General features: G+C 48.2%; 1 protein-coding gene across 1 annotated transcript; it reads left to right on the top strand.

Moving 5' to 3' along the window:
• The first annotated feature begins 10,977 nt into the window (after positions 1 to 10,977).
• Positions 10,978 to 18,995, top strand: ACTB (actin beta). The gene is made up of 6 exons (XM_087728892.1): positions 10,978 to 11,152; positions 13,173 to 13,302; positions 15,118 to 15,357; positions 15,963 to 16,401; positions 16,882 to 17,063; positions 17,953 to 18,995. Exons 2-6 carry the CDS (start codon positions 13,180 to 13,182, stop codon positions 18,094 to 18,096), a joined length of 1,128 nt encoding a protein of 375 aa, XP_087585018.1. The 5' UTR covers positions 10,978 to 11,152; positions 13,173 to 13,179; the 3' UTR covers positions 18,097 to 18,995.
• Positions 18,996 to 20,903: the final 1,908 nt, after the last annotated feature.

The following is a 20,903-nucleotide window of genomic DNA, read 5'->3' as shown; positions in this document are numbered from 1 at the left end:
AGATGTCCTGGAAAAGGACACAGGCCAGTTTCTTGTGCAAGACAGTGAGGTCACATGGGAAGTGAGGAGGAAGGAAGTTGTGATCAGGAAGCTGGAACGATACCTCAGCTTTTGTATGCGCAAGAGAAGAGGATGTGGCTGCTCTCCCAAAGAAAGGAACGAGGGTGGTGCTGTCTTCAGGTCCTACACAGAGGATTTGGGCTGATGTTTCGGGCGGGTGTGTCCTAGGTTCTTATTTTATAGAAGGCTGTTGGGCTGAAGGTGATCTTCCCAAAGTCCTCAGCTGGAAAGTCCAAGCTCTGTTGACCAATGGACCATAAGAAGATAGGCCATGCCTATCTTCTTATGGTCCACGTATTCTGACCGAGGCTTCCCAAGAGCAGGAAGCAAACTCCTGGTCATGACATTATTAATTGGCTGCGAATTCTGCTCGTTTGCATCCAGCAAAGTCTTTCAAAGGAGGATTTATGGTCACAGACTTTATCTGGCTTGGAGTGCAGCCAGCCAGCCGATCTCTGCAAAACCTGGCCAGGAGCCTTGGAGAGTCACGAACCAATGAAGCGAACTAATGGTCTCCTGCAAAGTCCACTCCCCTTTCGCTCCTCTTTTATCTCCTCTGGAGGGGCCATTCACTGTCCACCTGTGGCCTTACGGGAGTGGTCGACTCCTGTTCTTTAGCTCTTCCCTTCGTCTGGCAGCTCTGCACATGCGCACACTGGGAACAGGCTCCAGCTGTTCTTCCGCCTCATTGATATCCGACTCTGAAGTCAGATAGCCCTGGACCCCTCTCTGCCTCCCACACAGAGCCCTCATCAGAGCGGCTCCTTAACCTTTCTTCCTCCACTTTTCCTCCTCTTTCTCCTCTTCCTTCTCCTCCTCCTCTTCCTCTTCCTTCTCCTCTTCCTTCTCCTCTTCCTTCTCCTCTTCCTCCTTCTCTTCCTCTTCTCCTCCGCCTCTTCATCCTCCTCTGTCTTCTATTTCTTCTCCCATCTCCTCCTCCTCTCCTTCCTTCCTTCCTTCCTTCCTTCCTTCCTTCCTTCCTTCCTTCCTTCCTTCCTTCCTTCCTTCCTTCCACCCCTGAAAGGAGTTTACTCACTCCTTACCTAGCCCATGGTTTTTGCCTGCCACCCAATCTATCTTTAGGACAAAATGCGAGGGTATGAAAAGCAGCCACCAAAATAAAAGGGTCTCCATAATTAACGCCCGAAAAGAAAAGGAAAGGAAAGGATTTTGAGTTGCAGAAAGGAGATTCTGAGCCAAGGAAGGAAAAAGAAGAGGTGGAGTTGGACGGGGATGCCTTCTTGAGTTCACGAAACGGTTACATCTGCTTCATCACACTTCCTAGGAACTGGCAGCTGGATTTAGGAATGAAGCAAGGGATTTCAAGGCTTGCCTCTCTGACTTCCAGAGGTCTACAGCTCCCATCTTCTTACATAGAATCAAAATCTCGAGCCATAATATTGTCTGGGAGTCTTTTAAGTGCCATTTGGACCACATGAAAAGGTTTAAGAAAGTTTTGCTCCCAAAAGAAAAGGAAAAAAAAAAGAGCCTTTAGAATAGCAGAAAATGTTGTTGAACGAAATAAAATAAAATAAATAAAGCAGCTGGGTTTCATCTTGGACCAGTTCTAAATTGACCATGAGGACTGTAAACTTAAAGCTTGTTGCAGGCTTGCCGGTGATATGATTAACAGAATAATAGACTTGGGAGAGAGGACCTTGGAGGTCTTCTAGTCCAACCCCTTCCTCAAGCCGGAAACCCTGTAGCATTTCGGATAAAAGTTTGTGCCAGTCTCTTCTTAAAAACCTCCAGTGATTTCCCCCACAACTGATTAATTTTTTCACTGTCGGGAAATTTCCCTTTAGTTCCAGGTTGGCTCTCCCCTTGATTGGTTTCCATCCGTTGCTTCTTGCCCTCCTTCTGATGTTTTGGAAAATAGGTTGAACCCCCCCCCCTTCTCTGGGGTGGCCCCTCAAATATTGGAAAACTTCTATTATGATGTTCTTCTTTTCCTTAAACTGACTGATTAAAGAGGACAATGACATCCATAGCAGCCCTAATCCTCTGGAAACGAAATCTTTAAACCAGTGCTGCTCTTTTTATTTTGTTTTGTTTTATTTTATTTTTATTTCATTTCATTTCATTTTGTTTCATTTTATTTGTTTTATTTTTTCGCTTACTGGTAGTTTAGTTCATTTTAGTTTATATTTTATTCTGTGGTTTGTTTAATTTAATTTAGTTCAGTGTATTTTATGGTTTGATTTAGTTTAGTTTAGTTTAGTTAATTTAGCTTAATTTAGCTTAGCTTAGCTTAGTTTAGCTTAGCTTAGCTTTAGTTTAGTTCAGTGTATTTTATGGTTTGGTTTAGTTTAGTTTAGCTTAGTTTAGCTTAGTTTAGCTTAGCTTTAGTTTAGTTCAGTGTATGGTTTGGTTTAGTTTAGCTTACTTTAGTTTAGTTTAGCATAGCGTAGCTTAGCTTAGCGTAGCTTAGTTTATCTTAGTTTAGTTCAGTGTATTTGATGGTGGTTTAGTTTAGTTTATCTTAGTTTATCTTAGTTTAGCTTAGTTTAGCTTAGTTTAGTTTACCTTAGTTTAGTTTAGTTTAGCTTACTTTAGTTTAATTTAGCTTAGTGTAGCTTAGTTTAGCTTAATTTAGCTTAGTTCAGTGTATTTTATGGTGGTTTAGTTTAGTTTAGCTTAGTTTAGCTTAATTTAGCTTAGTTTAGTTTAATTTAGCTTAGTTTAGCTTAGTTTAGCTTAGTGTAGCTTAGTTTAGCTTAGTTTAGTTTAGTTTAGTTTAATTTAGCTTAGTTTAGCTTAGTTTAGCTTAATTTAGCTTAGTTCAGTGTATTTTATGGTGGTTTAGTTTAGTTTAGCTTAGCTTAGCTTACTTTAGCTTAGTTTAGTTTAATTTAGCTTAGTGTAGCTTAGTTTAGCGTAGCTTAGTTTAGCTTAGTTCAGTGTATTTTAGGGTTTGGTTTAGTTTAGTTTAGCTTTTTTGGAATCTGGACAGTTTTGGCTGACTTTTTTTCCCCTTCGGTGGAAAGCCAGAGCGAGGGAGAGTGCAAGGGAGAGAAGGAAGGTGATAAAATTGAGGCCCTGGAGCTTCCGACCGCCTACGCTTGTGAGCCCAGCGGTGTCAGCTCCAGCCGGGCACGGACTCTTCCCTCCCCGATGATTTAGCCTTGAGCCAGACGAGGAGGAGAACACGCCACGACCTGGGATGCAAATCTCCACCCCGCCTGCATGCCTGGAAGTCATAAAAGGAAACTTTGCCTCTCTGGGGCAAAAGGCCTCCATTCCCCCAGAAGGTCCAGATGGGAGAGTTTAATGGCAATTACGCCAATGGGAGGTTTCCTAACAATCGCACCTTTTTATGGGTTCCTTGACACTCTTTAGATTGTGTTTAGATTGCCTCCCTCGTGGCTAGACAGCATCACGTCTTCAGTTCCTCCCTGGGTGTATGGGATGGAGAACCCTTTTCCCTGCCCTCTGGGTGGGCTGGGAAATGGGGTGAGGCTAAGGTGGCCTGTTCAGGGTGTGTGTGGGGGGGTGTTTCCCTCTGTTGGTCTGGGGGAGCACATGATAAAAGCCCGCTGGTGGCCCTCTGGGCCAGTGTTGGGATTCAAATACCGGTTCTGTGGGCGTGGCGTGGCGTGGTGTGGCTTGGTCGGCGTTGCAGGGGAAGGAAACTGCAAAATCCCCATTCCCTTCCCACTCCAGGGGAAGGATACTATACAATCTCTATTTCCTCCTCACTCCAGGGGAAGGAAACTGCAAAATCTCCATTCCCTCCTCACTCCAGGGGAAGGATACTGTAAAATCTCCATTCCCTCCCCACTCCAGGGGATGGATACTGCAAAATCCCCATTCCCTCCTCACTCCAAGGGAAGGAAACTGTAAAATCCCCATTCCCTCCCACTCCAGGGGAAGGATACTGTAAAATCTCCATTCCCTCCCCACTCCAGGGGAAGGATACTGTAAAATCTCCATTCCCTCCTCACTCCAGGGGGAAGGATACTGTAAAATCTCCATTCCCTCCTCACTCCAAGGAAGGATACTGTAAAATCTCCATTCCCTCCTCACTCCAGGGGAAGGAAACTGTAAAATCTCTATTCCCTCCTCACTCCAGGGGAAGGATACTGTAAAATCTCCATTCCCTCCCCACTCCAGGGGATGGATACTGCAAAATCCCCATTCCCTCCTCACTCCAAGGGAAGGAAACTGTAAAATCCCCATTCCCTCCCACTCCAGGGGAAGGATACTGTAAAATCTCCATTCCCTCCCCACTCCAGGGGAAGGATACTGTAAAATCTCCATTCCCTCCTCACTCCAGGGGAAGGATACTGTAAAATCTCCATTCCCTCCTCACTCCAGGGGAAGGATACTATAAAATCTCTATTTCCTCCTCACTCCAGGGGAAGGATACTGCAAAATCCCCATTCCCTCCCCACTCCAGGGGATGGATACTGCAAAATCCTCATTCCCTTCCCACTCCAGGGATGGATACTGCAAAATCTCCATTCCCTCCCTCTTCCAGGGGAAGGATACTGTAAAATCTCTATTTCCTCCCCACACTACCAACCTGCTTTCCACCTCCGTTCTCCTATGCAGGGCAACAAAAGATGACCCAACCAATCAGCGAATAGATGGGGGCAAGGCCAGCCAGAGGTGGTATTTGCCGCTTCTCCAAACTACTCAAAATTTCCACTACCGGTTTGCCATAACTGGTCAGAACCGGCTGAATCCCACCTCTGCTCTGAGTAGGGCAAGAGTTCCTAATTTTTGCAGAGAGAGGGCATGAGGCATGCTTTGTACGTGCTGGGTTGAAAAGGTCCTCTCCTCCTGACCACATCATGCTTTGACCATGTTTCTCTGATGTGTAAAACTTACAACTTGACTATGGGGCTGGTTCAGTGTTCCTCCCCAGGGCCCCATTTGCTCTTTCCATCTGTTTCTTCTAAGGGTGTTTGGTTGGGTAGCCTGGAGGAGCCAATCTCCAGGAACTCCAGTTCGGTCCAGTGGTTAAGGCACCTGACTAGAAAGGAGGAGATGTGAGTACTAGTCCTTCCTTAGGCATGAAAGCTAGGTGGGCGACTATGTCTGGTTTCATGCAAAGAAGGGACTAGGGGCAGATGTAGGATTCAGCAGGTTCTGACCAGTTCTGGAGAACCGGTAGCGGAAATTTTGAGTACTTCAGAGAACCGGTAAATACCACCTCTGGCTGGCCGCGCCCCTTCTATTCTCTGCCTCCCGAGTCCCAGCTCATCGGGAGGAAATGGGGATTTTGCAGTATCCTTGCCCTGCCACGCCCACCAAGCCACGCCCACAGAACCGGTAGTGAAAAAAATCGAATCCCCAAATTGTTGGTCACCCCGCAAGACCAAGTGGGTTGGTTTCCCAGCTGGTAAAGTCAGCCTTGAGGGCCCCAGGTGTATTTCCCTTCCTCCACCCGCAAGCTCAGCCTTTTACGGAATCAACTGTTTCGTTTAGAAAAGGGAGAACACCGTTGATATAATTTCAGACGTGAGTGGGTGGCCTGGAATTTCCTAAATGTGTTTAGGTGATTTTGAAGTTTTTAAGCTCTCGTATATAGTAGCATCACACCGAATGAGCATGGAAGGACCGGTTATTAGTTTATATTACTTTATTGTTTTTACAAATAACTCAAGGGGGGGGGGCAAACATATGGGAAGAGAAGTGAAGAACCAGGGGAGACAGGAGAGCAGTCTTCCAATATTTGAGGGGCTGCCACAGAGAGGAAGTGGTCAAGCTATTTTCCAAGGCACCTGAAGGCCAGACAAGGAATAATGGATGGAAACTGACCAAGGAGAGATTCAACCTGGAAATAAGGAGGGATTTTCTGACAGCGAGAACAATCAACCCATGGAGCAGAAGTTGCCTTCAGAAGTTATGGGATGAACTTACAACCTCTGTTTTCTAGCCTGGTGCTTTGACCAGGCCTTCTCCAAACTTGGCAACTTTTATGACTTGTGGACTTCAACCCCCAGAATTCCCCAGCCAGCCATGAATGATAGAGTTGGAAGGGCACCAGATGGGTCACCTCGTCCAGTTTTTTCTCAAATTTGGCAGCTTGAAGACAAACAGGCTTCAATCTTGGGGAATTCTGGGAGCTGAAAATCCACAAGTTGCCAAGTTTGGAGACTCGCGCACTAGACCAAGGTGGCTGAAGTCCAGAGGAGTACAAATATGATATTGTGTGTCTGTTTTCCCCCAATCTGTTATAGAATAGAATAACAGAGTTGGAAGGGACCTTGGAGGTCTTCTAGTCCAACCCCCTGCCTAGACAGGAAACCCTACCACCACTTGAGACAAATGGTTATCCAACATCTTCTTAAAATGTCCAGTGTTGGAGCATTCACAACTTTTGGAGGCAGGTTGTTCCACTGATTAATTGTTCTAACTGTCAGGAAATTTCTCCTTAATTCTAGGTTGCTTTCTCTCCTTGATTAGTTTCCACCCATTGCTTCTTGTCCTACCCTCAGGTGATTTGGAGAATAGCTTGACTCCCTCTTCTTTGTGGCAGCCCCTGAGATATTGGAAGACTGCTATCCTGTCTCCCTAGTCCTTCTTTTCATCAAACTAGACATTCCCAGTTCCTGCAACCGTTCTTCAAATGTTTTAGCCTCCAGTCCCCCTAATCCTCTTTGTTGTTCTTCTCTGCCACTCTTTCTAGAATCTCAACATCTTTTTTACATCGTGGTGACCAAAACTGAATGCAAATATTCCAGGTGTGGCCTTATAAAGTGGCATTAACCCTTCACGTGATCTTGATTCCATCCCTCTGTTGATGCAGCCTAGAACTGTGTTGGCTTTTTTGGCAGCTGCTGCACCCCGGCTGGCTCCTATTTAAACGGTTGCCCACTAAAACTCCTGCTGCTTTTTTTCAAAGCTGAATTTACTCCAGTTCCGATCATTTCTATAAATACCGGCTGGAAATGTAATTCCCAACTGTGCCAGACTAATATATATATCTGCAAGTCACTGCCCTAAGGGGAAGACTCTTGCTAGGAAAGGAGGCCTGTTGAACACAGCATAATTTATGCCAGGGATTTTACTCATGCATTACTCAATGCATCAATGCTGCATCATTCGCAGGCCACAGCTGAAATAACGGATTGTTTTCGTTGCGATGCACCAAACACGATTCTGCAAATGAGCTCCTTTTCAGCGTGGCTGAGTTTTGGCGAGCCTTCCTGGTTGCAGAAGGGAAGACCCTCCCGAGAACGTCAAAAGATCCCTCCTTGGGATCTTCCAGACAGAGAAAGAGAGAAACACGTACAAGTTGTCCTTCATTTATGACTGCATTGGGACCAGAATATTTGTTGTCAATACCTGCTAAGTGAGACATCGTATGACCTCACATTATCTTTGTCAGAAGTTGGCTGGGGAAATCACCAAGAGAGATTATCTGACCCCAGGACACTAAAGGTAAAGGCTCCCCTCGCTAATCCTTCCCGACTCTAGGGGGCAGTGCTCATCTCCGGTTTCAAAGCCGAAGAGCCAGCGCTGTCCGAAGATGTCTCTGTGATCATGTGGCTGGCATGACTCAACACCAAAGGCGCATAGAATGCTGTTCCCTTCCCAGCAAAGGTGGCTCCTATTTTTCTACTTGCATTTATTTACGTGCTTTCGAACTGCTAGGTTGGCAGAAGCTGGGACAAGTCACGGGAGCTCACTCCGTTTACCCAGCACTAGGGATTCGAACTGCTGAACTGCCAAGCTTTCTGATCGACAAGCTCACCATCTTAGCCACTGAGCCACCACGGTGGTTTTAAGTGTGAAGATCATAGTGAATCGCTTTTTGAAATCTCGTTGTACGTCTGACTGGAGGTTAAACAAATAGTCGTAAATTGAAGAATACCTGTATACAAAACTGGCCACTGATTTGTAGGTTGGGCTCCCATTAGACCCTCCTTAGATGCGTCTTATAATTGGGCTATTTTTAGGAGAGGTCATTGGAATGGGGCAGGAGTCCCCAACCCCCCCCCCCCAAGACTGCTAACAGACTGTGGCCTATTCAGAATTGGGCCCTGTGAGTGGCTGGCATGCATGCACACCCACAACTCAGCTTGTACAAACGACGGGCCAGCCTGACATTGGTGTAAGTCAAGTTGCATGCGCGCACCAGCCCACCACTCACACAGCCCAGTTCCCCTCTCTCCCCCCTCCCCCACAGCTGGGCCCCCAAGCTACAAAGTCTGGGGATCACTGGGGCAGGGGTGAAATCCAACAAATTTTGGAGAACCGGTAGCGGAAATTTTGGGTAGTTCGGAGAACCGGTAGCGGAAATTTTGGGTAGTTCGGAGAACCGGTAGCGGAAATTTTGGGTAGTTCGGAGAACTGGTAGCGGAAATTTTGGGTAGTTCGGAGAACCGGTAGCGGAAATTTTGGGTAGTTCGGAGAACCGGTAGCGGAAATTTTGGGTAGTTCGGAGAACTGGTAGCGGAAATTTTGGGTAGTTCGGAGAACTGGTAGCGGAAATTTTCAGTAGTTCGGAGAACCGGTAGCGGAAATTTTGGGTAGTTTGGAGAACTGGTAGCGGAAATTTTGGGTACTTCAGAGAATTGGTAGTGGAAATTTTGGGTAGTTCAGAGAACCGGTAGCAGAAGTTTTGAGTAGTTTGGAGAACCGGTAGCGGAAATTTTGAGTAGTTCAGAGAACCGGCAAATGCCACCTCTGGCTGGCCCCAAGTGGGGAGGGAATGGAGATTTTGCATTAACCTTCCCCTGCCATGCCCACCAAGCCACGCCCACCAAGCCACGCCCACAGAACCGGTAGTAAAATGTTTTGAGTTTCACCACTGCACTGAGGTAGAGTTATTGGGATTGCACCTTGCCCAAATTGTTCACCTTGGCCCCCAATTCCAGAAGTTCTACCATGACCACTGACTGTATGCTTCGAGATTAGATTAAATTCTCTGGCATCGTAGCCCTTTGCTCCTTTCCATCTGAACCCAGAAATTATTCTTGACCTCTGGACCGGTGTTCCTGAGCTTACGCAGAGTCTCTTTAGACTCTCCCCCCCACCACCACCACTGGAGTCTCTCTGGAGGCGGGAAAAGTGTCCTGTAAGAGTTTTCCAGATAGGGAAGCGCGGACAAGGAGGAAGTTTTCAGAGAATGCAAATCATCTTTTTCTATCTTCCAACCGTCAGCTAAAAAGGATGATTTCAGAGGGAAACCGGCAAGGGATTCGCAAGCCAGCCCAAGCTGTAGAGCAGAAAACCAGCCGCCTGTTTTTGCAAGGAGGAAACTTTCAAGACCTCCGAGGGCCGCACTTCCTCCCCGCGTGATTCACGTGGATGTTTTCATGAGAAAGGAGCAAGAGCCCTCCGCATCTAGATAACATCACGATTGATGGAAGCCCCCTTTCACATCTGGACAGGGGGTTGTTTATCTCTTGGGGAGGAAGCACTGCTCAGGTTTAGTTGGGTCCAGGGTTCAAATTCAGCTTTTTCTGCAAGTGGGCAGGGGGGGGGAGAGAGGCATGCCCGTTGACGGATGAAAGGCAGGCATTATAGGGTTCCCCACCCCTCCAAAGGAGAACCCCACCCTTCCCATTTGGTCATCTGGCCAACTTTGGCCATTCGCCCCAGTGTTTCTCAGGCCCACCCCGAAGGGCTTCCTTGCAAATAAACCTCAGCCCGGAGCCACATCTGGGCATCTCATCTCACCCCCTCCCCTTTATTCCCAGCAATTGGGGAGGGAGCTCCCCCCACTCCCCAAACCCCAACTTCCTTCTTTTAACGGTTGCCAGTGACTCAGCAACGAAGCCAGGTGAGGGGCTCCTTGGTGCTATCTGAGCTGGCTTGTTGTCTCGCCGACGTTTCCTGACCCACCTAGGTAACATCATCAGTGCCAGAAGGAAGTGGGGTTGTTGTGGACAGGGGAAAGGAGCACTGATGATGTTCCCTAGTTTGGGTCACGAAAACGTGTCCTGCGAGAAAACAAGCCCAGCTCGGAGGGCACCACCAAGGACCCCCTCCTGTCAACCCCTTGAGCTACAAATATTCTCCTTTCTTGGATCCCAAGTGATCCCATTACCCCCCAAGAGAGATCTCTTAGCAGGCCTGGAGAAAGTCTTCTTAAAGGAACAAATCCAACAAGGAAAGGGAGAAGAGCTGGCTGTTTGCATCACCAACATCCCTTGCTGGGCCCAGCGATGCTTCCCAAAATCATATTTGGGTCTCTCACCCAGGGGTACCACTTTACAGGACCCCCAGCAGCCTCTCTGCAATGGGAGCCCTTTCCCTTCCCTCCCAGCCATCTATCCCTCCATCCATGCTCCTCCACCTCTCTATATATCTCTCTCTTTCTTCCTCTCCTCTTTCTCTCTTTTTCTCTGTCTCTCTCCTCTCTTTCTCTCTTCTCTCTCTCTTTCTCTCTGTCTCTTTCTCTCCCTTTCTTCCTCTCTCTCCTCTCTTTCTCCCCCTCTCTATTTCTTTCTTTCTCTTTCCTCTTCTCTTCCTCTCTCTCTTTTTTCTCTGTCTCTTTCTCTCTCTTCCTCTATCTCCTCTCTTTCTTCCTCTCTCTCTCTCTCTATTTCTTTCTTTCTTTCCTTTACTCTCTTTCTCTCTTTCTCTCCTCTCTTTCTTCCTCTCTCTCTCTATTTCTTTCTTTCTCTTCCCTTTACTCTCTTTCTCTCTCTGTCCCTCTCTCCTCTCTTTCTTCCTCTCTCTCTCTCTCTCTATTTCTTTCTTCCTCTTTCCTTTTCTCTCTCTCTCTCTCTCTCTCTCTCTTTTTCTCTCTCTCTTTCTGTTCCTCTCTCTCTCTCTCTCTCTCTCTCTTTCAAAGGCGAGAAGGAGGAAGGAACCAGAGGGGGGAAAAAAAAAGAACTGCAGCAGCGAGACGGCGAGCGAGCGAGAGGCGCAGCCAATCCGGACGGGCCGTTCCGAAGTTTGCCTTTTATGGCGAGAGCCGCGGCGGCCGGCCCGTATAAAACCCGGCGCGCGGCGGCCGAGCGCGCAGTCGTCAAGGCGCCCCGCGGTCCTCGTTTTACTCCCCCCCGTCCAGCCGGTGGATCGCTCAGCCGCCTCGCTTGCGCCCTTCCCCCCCAACAACCGCCTCCAGCCCGAAGGGTCTCCGATAAGCCACCGCCGAGCCTTTCGAAGCAGCCTCCACCCAACACAGGTAAGAACCCCGGGAGCGCAAAGAAGGGAAAGGCGCGCTTGGCTTCTTGGATTGAGTTGGCTTGGGAAGGTTGCGGGGACGCGTGCAATGGTGGGGAGCGGGGGGGGAGGGAGGGTGTGCTGGGCTTTTTTGGGGGGGTTCGACTGCGCCTTTCCAAAGGGCAGAGTTTGGAAGCCGCCACCCCAAAAGGTAAAGCCGGGAGCGCAAGAAGGAAAAGAGGAAGGCGCACCTGGTTTGGCTTGGCTTGGCTTGCAAAGGGTTGCGGGGGAGGCGTGCAATGGTAAGGGGGGGGGGCTGTTGTGTGTATGTGGGGGGGCTTTCCAAAGTGGAGCTTCCAACCTCCCCACTTTTGGGGCGCCCCGGGGGGCTTCTTGGAGACGGGCGCGAGGATTTGGAGAGTCCGCGGATGGAATTGGAATTGGGGGGGGGGCGAGCGAGCCCCCTGACCTGGTGGGGTGGGGCCCCTCCCCTGTTGGGGCGCGTGCATGGGGTGGGGTGAGGGCTCCTGCTGGAACTGGGGAGGCAGAAGTGCAAAGGTGTGGGGGAGTTGCTCCCCTTAAACGCTTTGGTGGGTTTTCTTTTAGGGGGGGTCGGCCGGCCTTTGAGCTGGGACCCCCCCTCCCTCCGCGGGGCCTCGCAATGCTGGCCTGTTGGTTGCGCGTTGGAAAGGGTGGGGTGGAGTGGGGGGGGAATTCAGTCTGGTGCTGAGTTCGAATTTGAAAGACGCAGGGCGAGGCGGCTGGGCGCTTCCCGGCTTGGCGGGGCGCTCCGCAGCTTAACGGCTTAAGGTGGGGGAGGACAAATAGAGGGGGGGGGAAGGCTTGGAGGTCGTAGCGGAAGTTTCCGGGGTGGGTGGTGGTGGTGGTGGTCGCAAAGCCGGTTTTTCTATTGTAAGGGAGAGCACGTGGGTGGAGGAGGGGGAGAGGAGGGGAGTCGCCGATCAATCAAAAGGCTTTTGAGGAAGGGTCTCTTTGTTCCCTGGCTCTGTTGGCTGGAGGGGGTGCTCCAGCCAACTCCTTTAAGGGGATTTCCTCCCCCCCACCCCCAGAAATGCTGCAGAATTTCCCTCTGGGGTGCCCCTCTTCTCTGGAAAAGAGGTGTCAAACCAAGCAAGAGGCTAGTCCTCATTAAACGAGGGGAGGCAAGGATCCCATGGCTTCCCAAAACCCCTCGTGTTTGGGGTGGGGGGATATTCTCAGTGGGTTGCTGGTTCTTCTTTTTTTAAAAGTCCTTTCAATTCAAGCATCCTTTTGGCTTGGTGGAACACTCTCCCCCCCCCTTTCCACGCTGCCCCCCTCCTTTGGGCCTGGAATTAATGTTCCTCTTGGGGTTCATCTGAACCTTGCAATGCATAGCCTGTTGATTCAGAGCTAATCCAGATCGTGGCTCCCCCACCCACCTCTTTTGGGGCTGGGGGTGGGTGGGAGAGAGAGAAGGGTCTTTGAGTGGGGCAGAGAGCCTCGTGGTGCACCGGGGCGTGGGCGTGCCTCGCCCTGGCTGAGCTTTTGCAAACGGCAACCCAGCCTGGGTGGGTGGCTGGGCAATGCCTTACGAACCCTCCCCCCCCCCACCCAAAAGCTGATGAGCAGGCAGGCCGTGTGTGGGGAGGGGTCTCCTGCTTAGGGGGGGGGTCTCTTGTCTGGAGGAGGGAGGGTTGGGGATTAGCCTGGGGAGGGTGAGGAGCTGGCCTTTGGGTGTGGCCACAGCCTGCCCCCCTCCTCCCTTGCTGGGTGGAAGGGAGGGGGCTGGTGAGTGGGCAGGGCGTGGCCAGGCGAAAGCTGGCTGCCGGCTGCATCTTCGTGATTGCCTTTTATGGTAAAAGTGGGAGCCAGCAGGCACCGCGGCTGCTTCCCTTCCGAAGGCTGCCTGAGAGAGAGAGCGCGCCGGGCTGCGCCACCTAGTGGCCGCCGGAGGCATTGGGGGAAGAAAGCAAAGAGGAAGTGGGTGTGGCCAGCCAGCTGGGTTTTGCTGGTTCGTCAGCTGTTCCTTCAATGGTCTTTTTTTTTCCCCCCCTTCTCAGATCCGCCATGGATGATGATATTGCAGCGCTCGTGGTCGACAACGGCTCCGGCATGTGCAAAGCCGGCTTTGCAGGAGATGACGCGCCCCGAGCCGTCTTCCCCTCCATCGTGGGTCGCCCCAGACATCAGGTAACGCCCCTGGATCCTCCCTCCCCCCCGCCACTCTTCTGCCAAGTCTGAGAGTATGAAATATGAAAATAAGATTCGGCAAGTTGCTAGACCTCAAGGTCCCTTTTCTAGCCTGCTTGGACAGCAGCCTTGTTGGTGGAACCTAGGTTTTGTCCTAGTTTGGCGGATAACCTGAGGTTATTCTACTTGGGCTCCTGTTCATTCTTAGTACATCTCCCTTTGGGCCTTTCCTTGACCAGCTGGGAATCCAGGAAGGAAATGTAAGGAAAACCCCAAGCCAGGTTAACTTATCAAACCCTGTTTTCCTTGCCCAAGCCACGACCAGCATGGCATGCCACACTCTTAAACCATGGTTTGCAATCGACAGAGGCAGGCTTCAGAGCCAAACTTTGAACAAACTATTTTGTGTCCTTGCTACTGCGATAACACAAAGGGACCAGCTCTTCTTTAGCTTAATTTATTGTCATTGCACGTATGTACACACCCATACAACGAAATTCACATAACACTGATTATATTCAAAATAAATATGGGACTAAGAAACTTCAGTTAGCTTATGAATGAGCGAACAAGGGGTGTTAAAATTTACCTAAAGTTAGCTTTACGAAAGGGGAGTTAAAGTAAAAGCGAAGGTACAATGCTAAAGTTAGTTTATTTTAGTGTATGATGGTTAAATGTTTATACCCTGTATTTGCTCTCGGAGGTTGGGGGGGGGAGGTGGGAGGGTATGTGGGATTGGGGGGGAGGGAGGGAAGGGAAAAGGTATACAATTGTAAAACTTATTAAAACTTTTAATAAAAAAAAACAAAATAAAAAAAGAATAAGGGGAAAAAAAGAAATTCACGTAACACCCTGAGAACAGGCCCAGCACACATTTCAATCCCCAAACACCCCCTTCCCCCCCAAATTCCCTGCCCCTAAACCACCCCACATCACAGACCCAAGTCATGCTGTCCCAACAGTTCACTGAATGGTGGCCCTTTAGTTCATCGTTGAGTGGAATTGTAACTCTGGGATAAAAGCGATTCAGAAGGACACGCTGGCCGAGTTTTAATTGTTCTGTGTCTTCTGCTGCCAGAAGGCAACAGTCCAAAAAAGATTGTGAGCAGGATGGGAGGGGACAACTTCCTCAAACAGCGAGATGCGAAGATGTCATCGGTGCCTAACTCCCAGAAATTCCTCCTGTCAACATTTGGAGAGTTGGAAGTCCAGGAATGGTTTAGCAGGGGAATTCTGGGAGTTTGGAAATCCACCCGTCTTCAAAGGCATGGAGATTCAACGTTGCTGAAAACCTTGATGGATACAAGGGGCCTTATGTCCCAAAAGTGCTTGTTTCCTCCCCAAAAAGCAACTGCAGTTTCTTTTCTCCCAAAAAATGTTTCAAGTCCAAGAACCTTCTTTGATTCTAGTGATTTTCAAAGAAAAAAGGAAGTCCAGTTGCCTTCTTTTGGGGAGGAAAAAGGACAACCATGAGTTGGAGGATGGAGCATCTCCATAGATCAGTGTTTCTCAACCTTGGCAACTTGAAGATGTCTGGACTTCAAGTCCCAGAACTCCCCAGCCAGCGAATGCTGGCTGGGGAATTCTGGGAGTTGAAGTCCAGACATCTTCAAGTTGCCAAGGTTGAGAAACACTGCCATAGATAAAGAAGTGTGCCTTCTGCTTATCCATCCAAATGTTTTTCGTTGAATCCCAGAGCAGTTTTTGGAGCGCATGGCCTGCTGGCATAAAGCTGGCCCATCTGCTTTCATCCACAGCTTGTGTGGTTCAAAGTCTTTTTATCTCAAAAGTCTCTCTTTTCCTCTCGTTTCCCAGGGTGTGATGGTCGGGATGGGCCAGAAAGACAGCTATGTTGGAGACGAGGCGCAGAGCAAGAGGGGTATCCTGACTCTCAAGTACCCCATTGAGCATGGCATTGTCACCAACTGGGATGACATGGAGAAGATTTGGCATCACACTTTCTACAATGAGCTCCGAGTCGCCCCGGAAGAGCATCCTGTGCTGTTGACGGAAGCCCCCCTGAACCCCAAGGCCAACAGAGAGAAGATGACCCAGGTGGGGTATTCGTTAAGTTGCCTTGCGAATCCTGCCTAGTGTTTTCCCCTTCTTATGATTTCGGTTTGTTTTTTTTCTCTCCTTGTCTGCAAGGAAAAAAATACAATCTTTTCGTCCTTCTTGGTTCATCTTTTCTTATTTTACTTCTTTCTTTCCTCCCAGCTCTGCAGGATTTTCTTTTCTGATCTGAATCTCTGTCGCTGCACCTGGAAAGGTTTTTATCTGCTGTTTTTCAAAAAAAAGATAGTTTTCTCTCTTTCCCTGTGTGTCTAACTCGTGAGCTTCATCGCTGCTTCTCACTCACTCACTCACTTTTTCTTTCTCTTTCGGTCTCATCCCCCCCATCCCAAACTAACTTGCTCTGGGTGATTTCTGTCATGTTCTCTCTCACCTGGTGAAATTTGCAAAATTGTGAAATATGCAGATAAGGGAGGAGGAGGAGGAAGGGTGATTTTGCCTTAACGCCTGGGAGGAGGAAGGTTTGTATGTGTCCAGCATGTGTTTGAATTTTTGACTCCCGGAGTGTCTCCTGCGCATGCCCGTAGATGGGACCTCTGTTGGCCCCGGATCTTCACGGTTTCTCTTCTTTCCCTCCAATCTTCTAGATCATGTTTGAGACCTTCAACACCCCAGCCATGTACGTTGCCATCCAGGCTGTGCTCTCCCTGTACGCCTCTGGTCGTACCACCGGCATTGTGATGGACTCTGGGGATGGTGTCACCCACACTGTGCCCATCTATGAAGGTTACGCCTTGCCCCATGCCATCCTCCGTCTGGACCTGGCTGGCCGCGACTTGACCGACTACCTCATGAAGATCTTGACCGAGAGAGGCTACAGCTTCACCACCACGGCTGAGCGAGAAATTGTGCGCGACATCAAGGAGAAGCTGTGCTACGTTGCCCTGGACTTTGAGCAGGAGATGGCCACCGCCGCGTCCAGCTCCTCCCTCGAGAAGAGCTACGAGCTGCCCGATGGACAGGTCATCACCATCGGCAACGAGCGGTTCAGGTGCCCAGAAGCTCTCTTCCAGCCATCTTTCTTGGGTAAGTCCAGAAAGAACCATTATCTTCCAACTTTGGTTGAAGGGGCATCTGGAAGGGGGAAAGGAGGTTGAGGTTTTGGTGTCCAGTTGTCTTCAGAGGTATGGTGGCTCAGTGGCTAAGACGCTGAACTTGTAGATCAGAAAGGTTGGCAGTTTGAATCCCAAGCACCGTATAACAGAGTGAGCTCCCATTACTAGTCCCAGCTTCTGCCAACCTAGCAGTTTTGAAAGCACATAAAAAAATGCAAGTAGAAAAATAGGAACCACCTTTGGTGGGAAGGGAACAGCGTTCCGTGCGCCTTCGGTGTTGAGTTATGCCGGCCACATGACCACGGAGACATCTTCGGACAGCGCTGGCTCTTCGGCTTTGAAAGGGAGATGAGCACCGCCCCCTAGAGTCGGGAATGACTAGCACAGATGTACAAGGGGGGGAACCTTTACCTTTACCTGTCTTCAAATCGTGGGCACCTTCTCTTGACAGGCATGGAATCCTGCGGCATCCATGAAACCACCTTCAACTCCATCATGAAGTGTGACGTTGATATCCGTAAGGATTTGTATGCCAACACCGTCCTCTCTGGTGGCACCACCATGTACCCTGGCATCGCCGACCGGATGCAGAAGGAAATCACCGCGCTGGCACCCAGCACAATGAAAATCAAGGTGAGGTTTTGGAGCCTAAGCAACTTGGCTTCCTTGGTGGGGTGGGGAGCAAGTTAAGTGTGGTTCTTCTCCAACAGAGGTCTTCAAACTTGGAAACTTTTAAGACTTGTGGACTTCAACGCCCAGAATTCTCCAGCCAGGCTGGAGAATTCTGGGCGTTGAAGTCCACAAGTCTTAAAAGTTTCCAAGTTTGAAGACTCCCATTCTACCCACATGGGATATTGTGATGCCCCAACCGACAAGCTAGTTTAGCAACCACAACTTTTGTTTCTCCCTCTTATTGGTGAAAACGTTGCCTTCTCCCCACTGGATAGCCAAGCTGGTTGGTAGATGACAGAGGTTTGGGGTCAAGAATTGGGAGCAGAGAGCGATGGTTTGGCCCCGCCCTTGTGATGCATTGGATGGAGTGGTGCGTGCGGTGGCCTAGAGGTGGCGCTCTTGCCTCACAACCAGGAGGCTGTGAGTTCAATCCTGGGTAGATGCAGATATTTCTCTCTCTTCTGGGCACCCTGAGAATATATCTCCTGAACAAAACTCCGCATTGGTGACGGGAATGGCATCTTACCCAGACTCCATCCCGCATGGGATTATGGGGTCATTAAAAGATGGTCTTCTTTAGACTCCTGAAGACTTGTGAGTTCAATTCTAGGTACATGCAGTTTACTTTCCTCTCTGAGCACCCTGAGACTGTATCTCCTGAACAAAACTCCGCATTGGTGACAGGGAGGGCATTTGGCCAGTAAAGAATCAGCTCCAGTCACTTGCCCAGACTCCATCCCTCAAGGAATTATGGGGGGGTCATTAAAAGAAAAAAAAATGGGATGGATTGGATCTTGAGGATTAGTAACTTGATTCCGCTTCAGTTCTAATGGCTTGTCTTGTCTTCCAGATCATTGCCCCACCTGAGCGTAAATATTCCGTCTGGATCGGAGGATCCATTCTGGCTTCTTTGTCTACCTTCCAGCAAATGTGGATCAGCAAGCAGGAATACGATGAATCTGGACCATCCATTGTCCACCGCAAATGCTTCTAAAAGCAGGACTCAGTTACCACAAATAGCATTTTTTTTCTCCTCTCTTTTTGACAAAAAAATAATAATAATTCTCTCTCTCCCCCCCACCCCCATAACTTGCGCATAAGCGAAAAAGTTTTGAGATTTGGCATGGCTTATTTGTTTATTTGGCGCTTGACTCAGGATATCAAAACTGGAACGGTGAGAAAAAGGTTTTGACGGTGGAAGCCTTTATTGAAAATAAAAATGCAAAAAAAAAAAAGTTTTGGAGTGAACACCTCCCCCCTCTCCGACCCCTCCCCACCGATCTCCCCCCGCCCTACTCCCCAGTTCTGCAGTGCATCCCAGGACTCCCGAGATTGTATGTGTGTTTCTTTTTTTTGAAAACAATAGTCATTCCAAATAATTGTAAAGCTCATTGAGAAGGGATTTAAACCAGCCTCTTGTGAAGCAGCCCCAGCTAACCAAGATTTCCACGTTTGTTCATTCTTTTTCTTTTTATAGAAAGTATTAGCTTTTGTCTGTGACTCATGATTCAAGTGTCTCTTGTCTCTTGCGCCTTAAAACAAAACTTTTAAAAAATAGCCACACTTGATCCGTCATCTTTTTTTTTTCTTTTTTAGATTATTTTGGGTCAGATCCGAGAAAAAAAATTAAAAAATATAAACGGGCTGCGCTGTTTTTCTCTTCTTCCCAATGGAACGCGTGAAGGGTTTTTACAGTCTTATTTCTTCTCTCCCCCCCCTTCTGTATCTCCCTCCCCACTTCCCCAGAAGCAAAGCACCCATTTGCACCCTTTTGATGCCAGTATGTGTAAGGGGTACCAGGGCAGAGGGGGAGGGGCAGGCAAAACTGTATACACTGACTCGGAAAAAGAAGAAAATAAAACCCCAGTTTCAAATAAAGATGCACAACCATAACTCTGGATTTGCTGTGGTTTTTAAATCAAGTCAGCAGGAGGAATCGTTGAATTGGTGGGCAGGAACTTGGGAGAGTTAGAAAGTTGGCACACAGGTTTAACACTCTTCCCCAGGTCCTTTGAGAATCTGTTTCCTTATGTCAAGATAATTTTCTAGGAGGCTAAAACATGAACAGTTGCAAGAACTGGTGCAATTCTAGTGAGAAGGACCACTAGCAGTGTTCCAATATTTGAGGGGCTGCCACAGGAGGGGGGTCAAGCTATTTTCCAAGGCCACCCAAAAGCCAAACAAGAAATAATGGAAACTGATCAAGGAGTGATTTAACTTGGAAATAAATACACATTTTCTGACGGAACAATCAACCCATGGAACAGAAGTTGCCTTCAGAAGTTGTGGGAGCTTCATCCCTGGAAGCTTTCAAGAAGAGACTGGACTGCCATCTGTCAGAAATGGTGTAGGGTCTCCTGCTTGGATGAAGGGTTTGGACTAGATGACCTCCAAGGTCCCTTCCAGCTTTAATTCTATGCATTCCCAAGCTTCCTTTTACCAGGAGGGTCCAACCTTGTCAACTATGGTGGGATTCCAATTCCAGAATCTCCCCAGGCGCAACATTAGGGAGTTTAAAAAGTCCCGCAAATCTTTAAAAGTTGCCACAGTGGGAGAAGCCAGCTGTTAAAGGATATATTTATTCCAAATAGATGGGAGACCTAAGAGAAGTTCTTCACGCTTACAGTGGAGCCAAAACCCCAATTTGGACTACCCTACAGCCAGCCATGTTGACGTTGCTTTCTTTTTAAGATAGCCAGAGAAGGGAATATTATTGACTTGGTTATTATCCATCTAATTATTTTTGTAAGTGTCACTCAAGGTGGCAAACCCACCTAATGCTCTTACATTTTTCTTAACAACAACCCTGTGAGGGGCTTGTGAGAGGCTGACTCTCTTCACAGGCCAAGTCACCACATGTTGCTCCAAAATCATTTCAAAACCTGGCGATTTGGAGATGGGTGGATTTCAACTCCCCAGAATTCTTCCTTCCAAAATCCTGGGAGTTGAAATCCATCCATGGGCAGGCTGGGAAATTATAGGGGATGAAGAACACCTTCAAGTGGAAAAAAAAAACCTAAAAGGAAGAAAATAGAGAGCCAAACCAGCAATTCCTGTTTATTACAGCTTCAGCTCCTTATCTCTTTTAAGCAATTATACTGATTATTCCCTGTATACAAAATGTTCTGTAAATTTAGGCAAATTGCAGCCCTTAAGGGGGTCATTACATCAAACTAGGATTATGGGGTGTAAGAAGAAGCACCAGAGCCCCAAGGTTTCCGGTTGCTAATCTGATGGGAAGAGCTGGTTTGCAAATAAAATATATTTATTTAGGTTTCACTGCTGCATTTTGTGACGAAAAGTATGATTTTTATGGGAATCCCATAGCCATATTGCCTACATTGATGTCCTAATTGGAAAAAAGAAAAGTTTCACAGCCACATCTATTTCCCAACGTAAAAATGGACCTTCAGAAACGAAAAGGTTTCAGCAGGGATGGACGTGGCGCAGGCTGATCAATTAATTTGACATCAGTAGAAGTCTAAACTTTATATAAATATTGGTTATATAATCTCTGTTTTGCTGAGTTTGGAGTCCAGCCTGTGGCACAGAACAGTATTTTTTCCAAGAAGGTTTATAGTAAGGAAACCTGAAGAATTATCCATGAATCAGTCCATAAAAAGATACAATATAGAAAGATTTGTGGGGATGAGACATCCATCCATCCTTCCACCCACCCACCAATTGTCCCACCAATGAAACAGAATTTGTCTTAAATTCTTTGGGAGTTTCATCACTGGAAGCTTTCAAGAAGAGACCGGACCTGCCATCTATTGGAAATGGAGTAGGGTCTCCTGCTTG

Source organism: Thamnophis sirtalis, unplaced genomic scaffold (assembly GCF_051295495.1).
Source record: "Thamnophis sirtalis isolate CommonGarterSnake01/CBP01778 unplaced genomic scaffold, rThaSir2_p1.2 scaffold_14, whole genome shotgun sequence".
In the NCBI taxonomy this organism is placed as follows: domain Eukaryota; kingdom Metazoa; phylum Chordata; class Lepidosauria; order Squamata; family Natricidae; genus Thamnophis; species Thamnophis sirtalis.
This window is presented reverse-complemented; position numbering and strand designations above follow the sequence as displayed.

What these genes read in the sequence shown, in the direction of transcription:
- ACTB (XM_087728892.1), top strand. Translation starts at nt 13,180, where the DNA reads ATGGATGATGATATTGCAGCGCTCGTGGTCGACAACGGCTCCGGCATG. An exon ending in ACAGAGAGAAGATGACCCAG is followed by an intron (nt 15,358 to 15,962) that starts GTGGGGTATTCG and finishes CCAATCTTCTAG; the next exon opens with ATCATGTTTGAGACCTTCAA. An exon ending in CCAGCACAATGAAAATCAAG is followed by an intron (nt 17,064 to 17,952) that starts GTGAGGTTTTGG and finishes CTTGTCTTCCAG; the next exon opens with ATCATTGCCCCACCTGAGCG.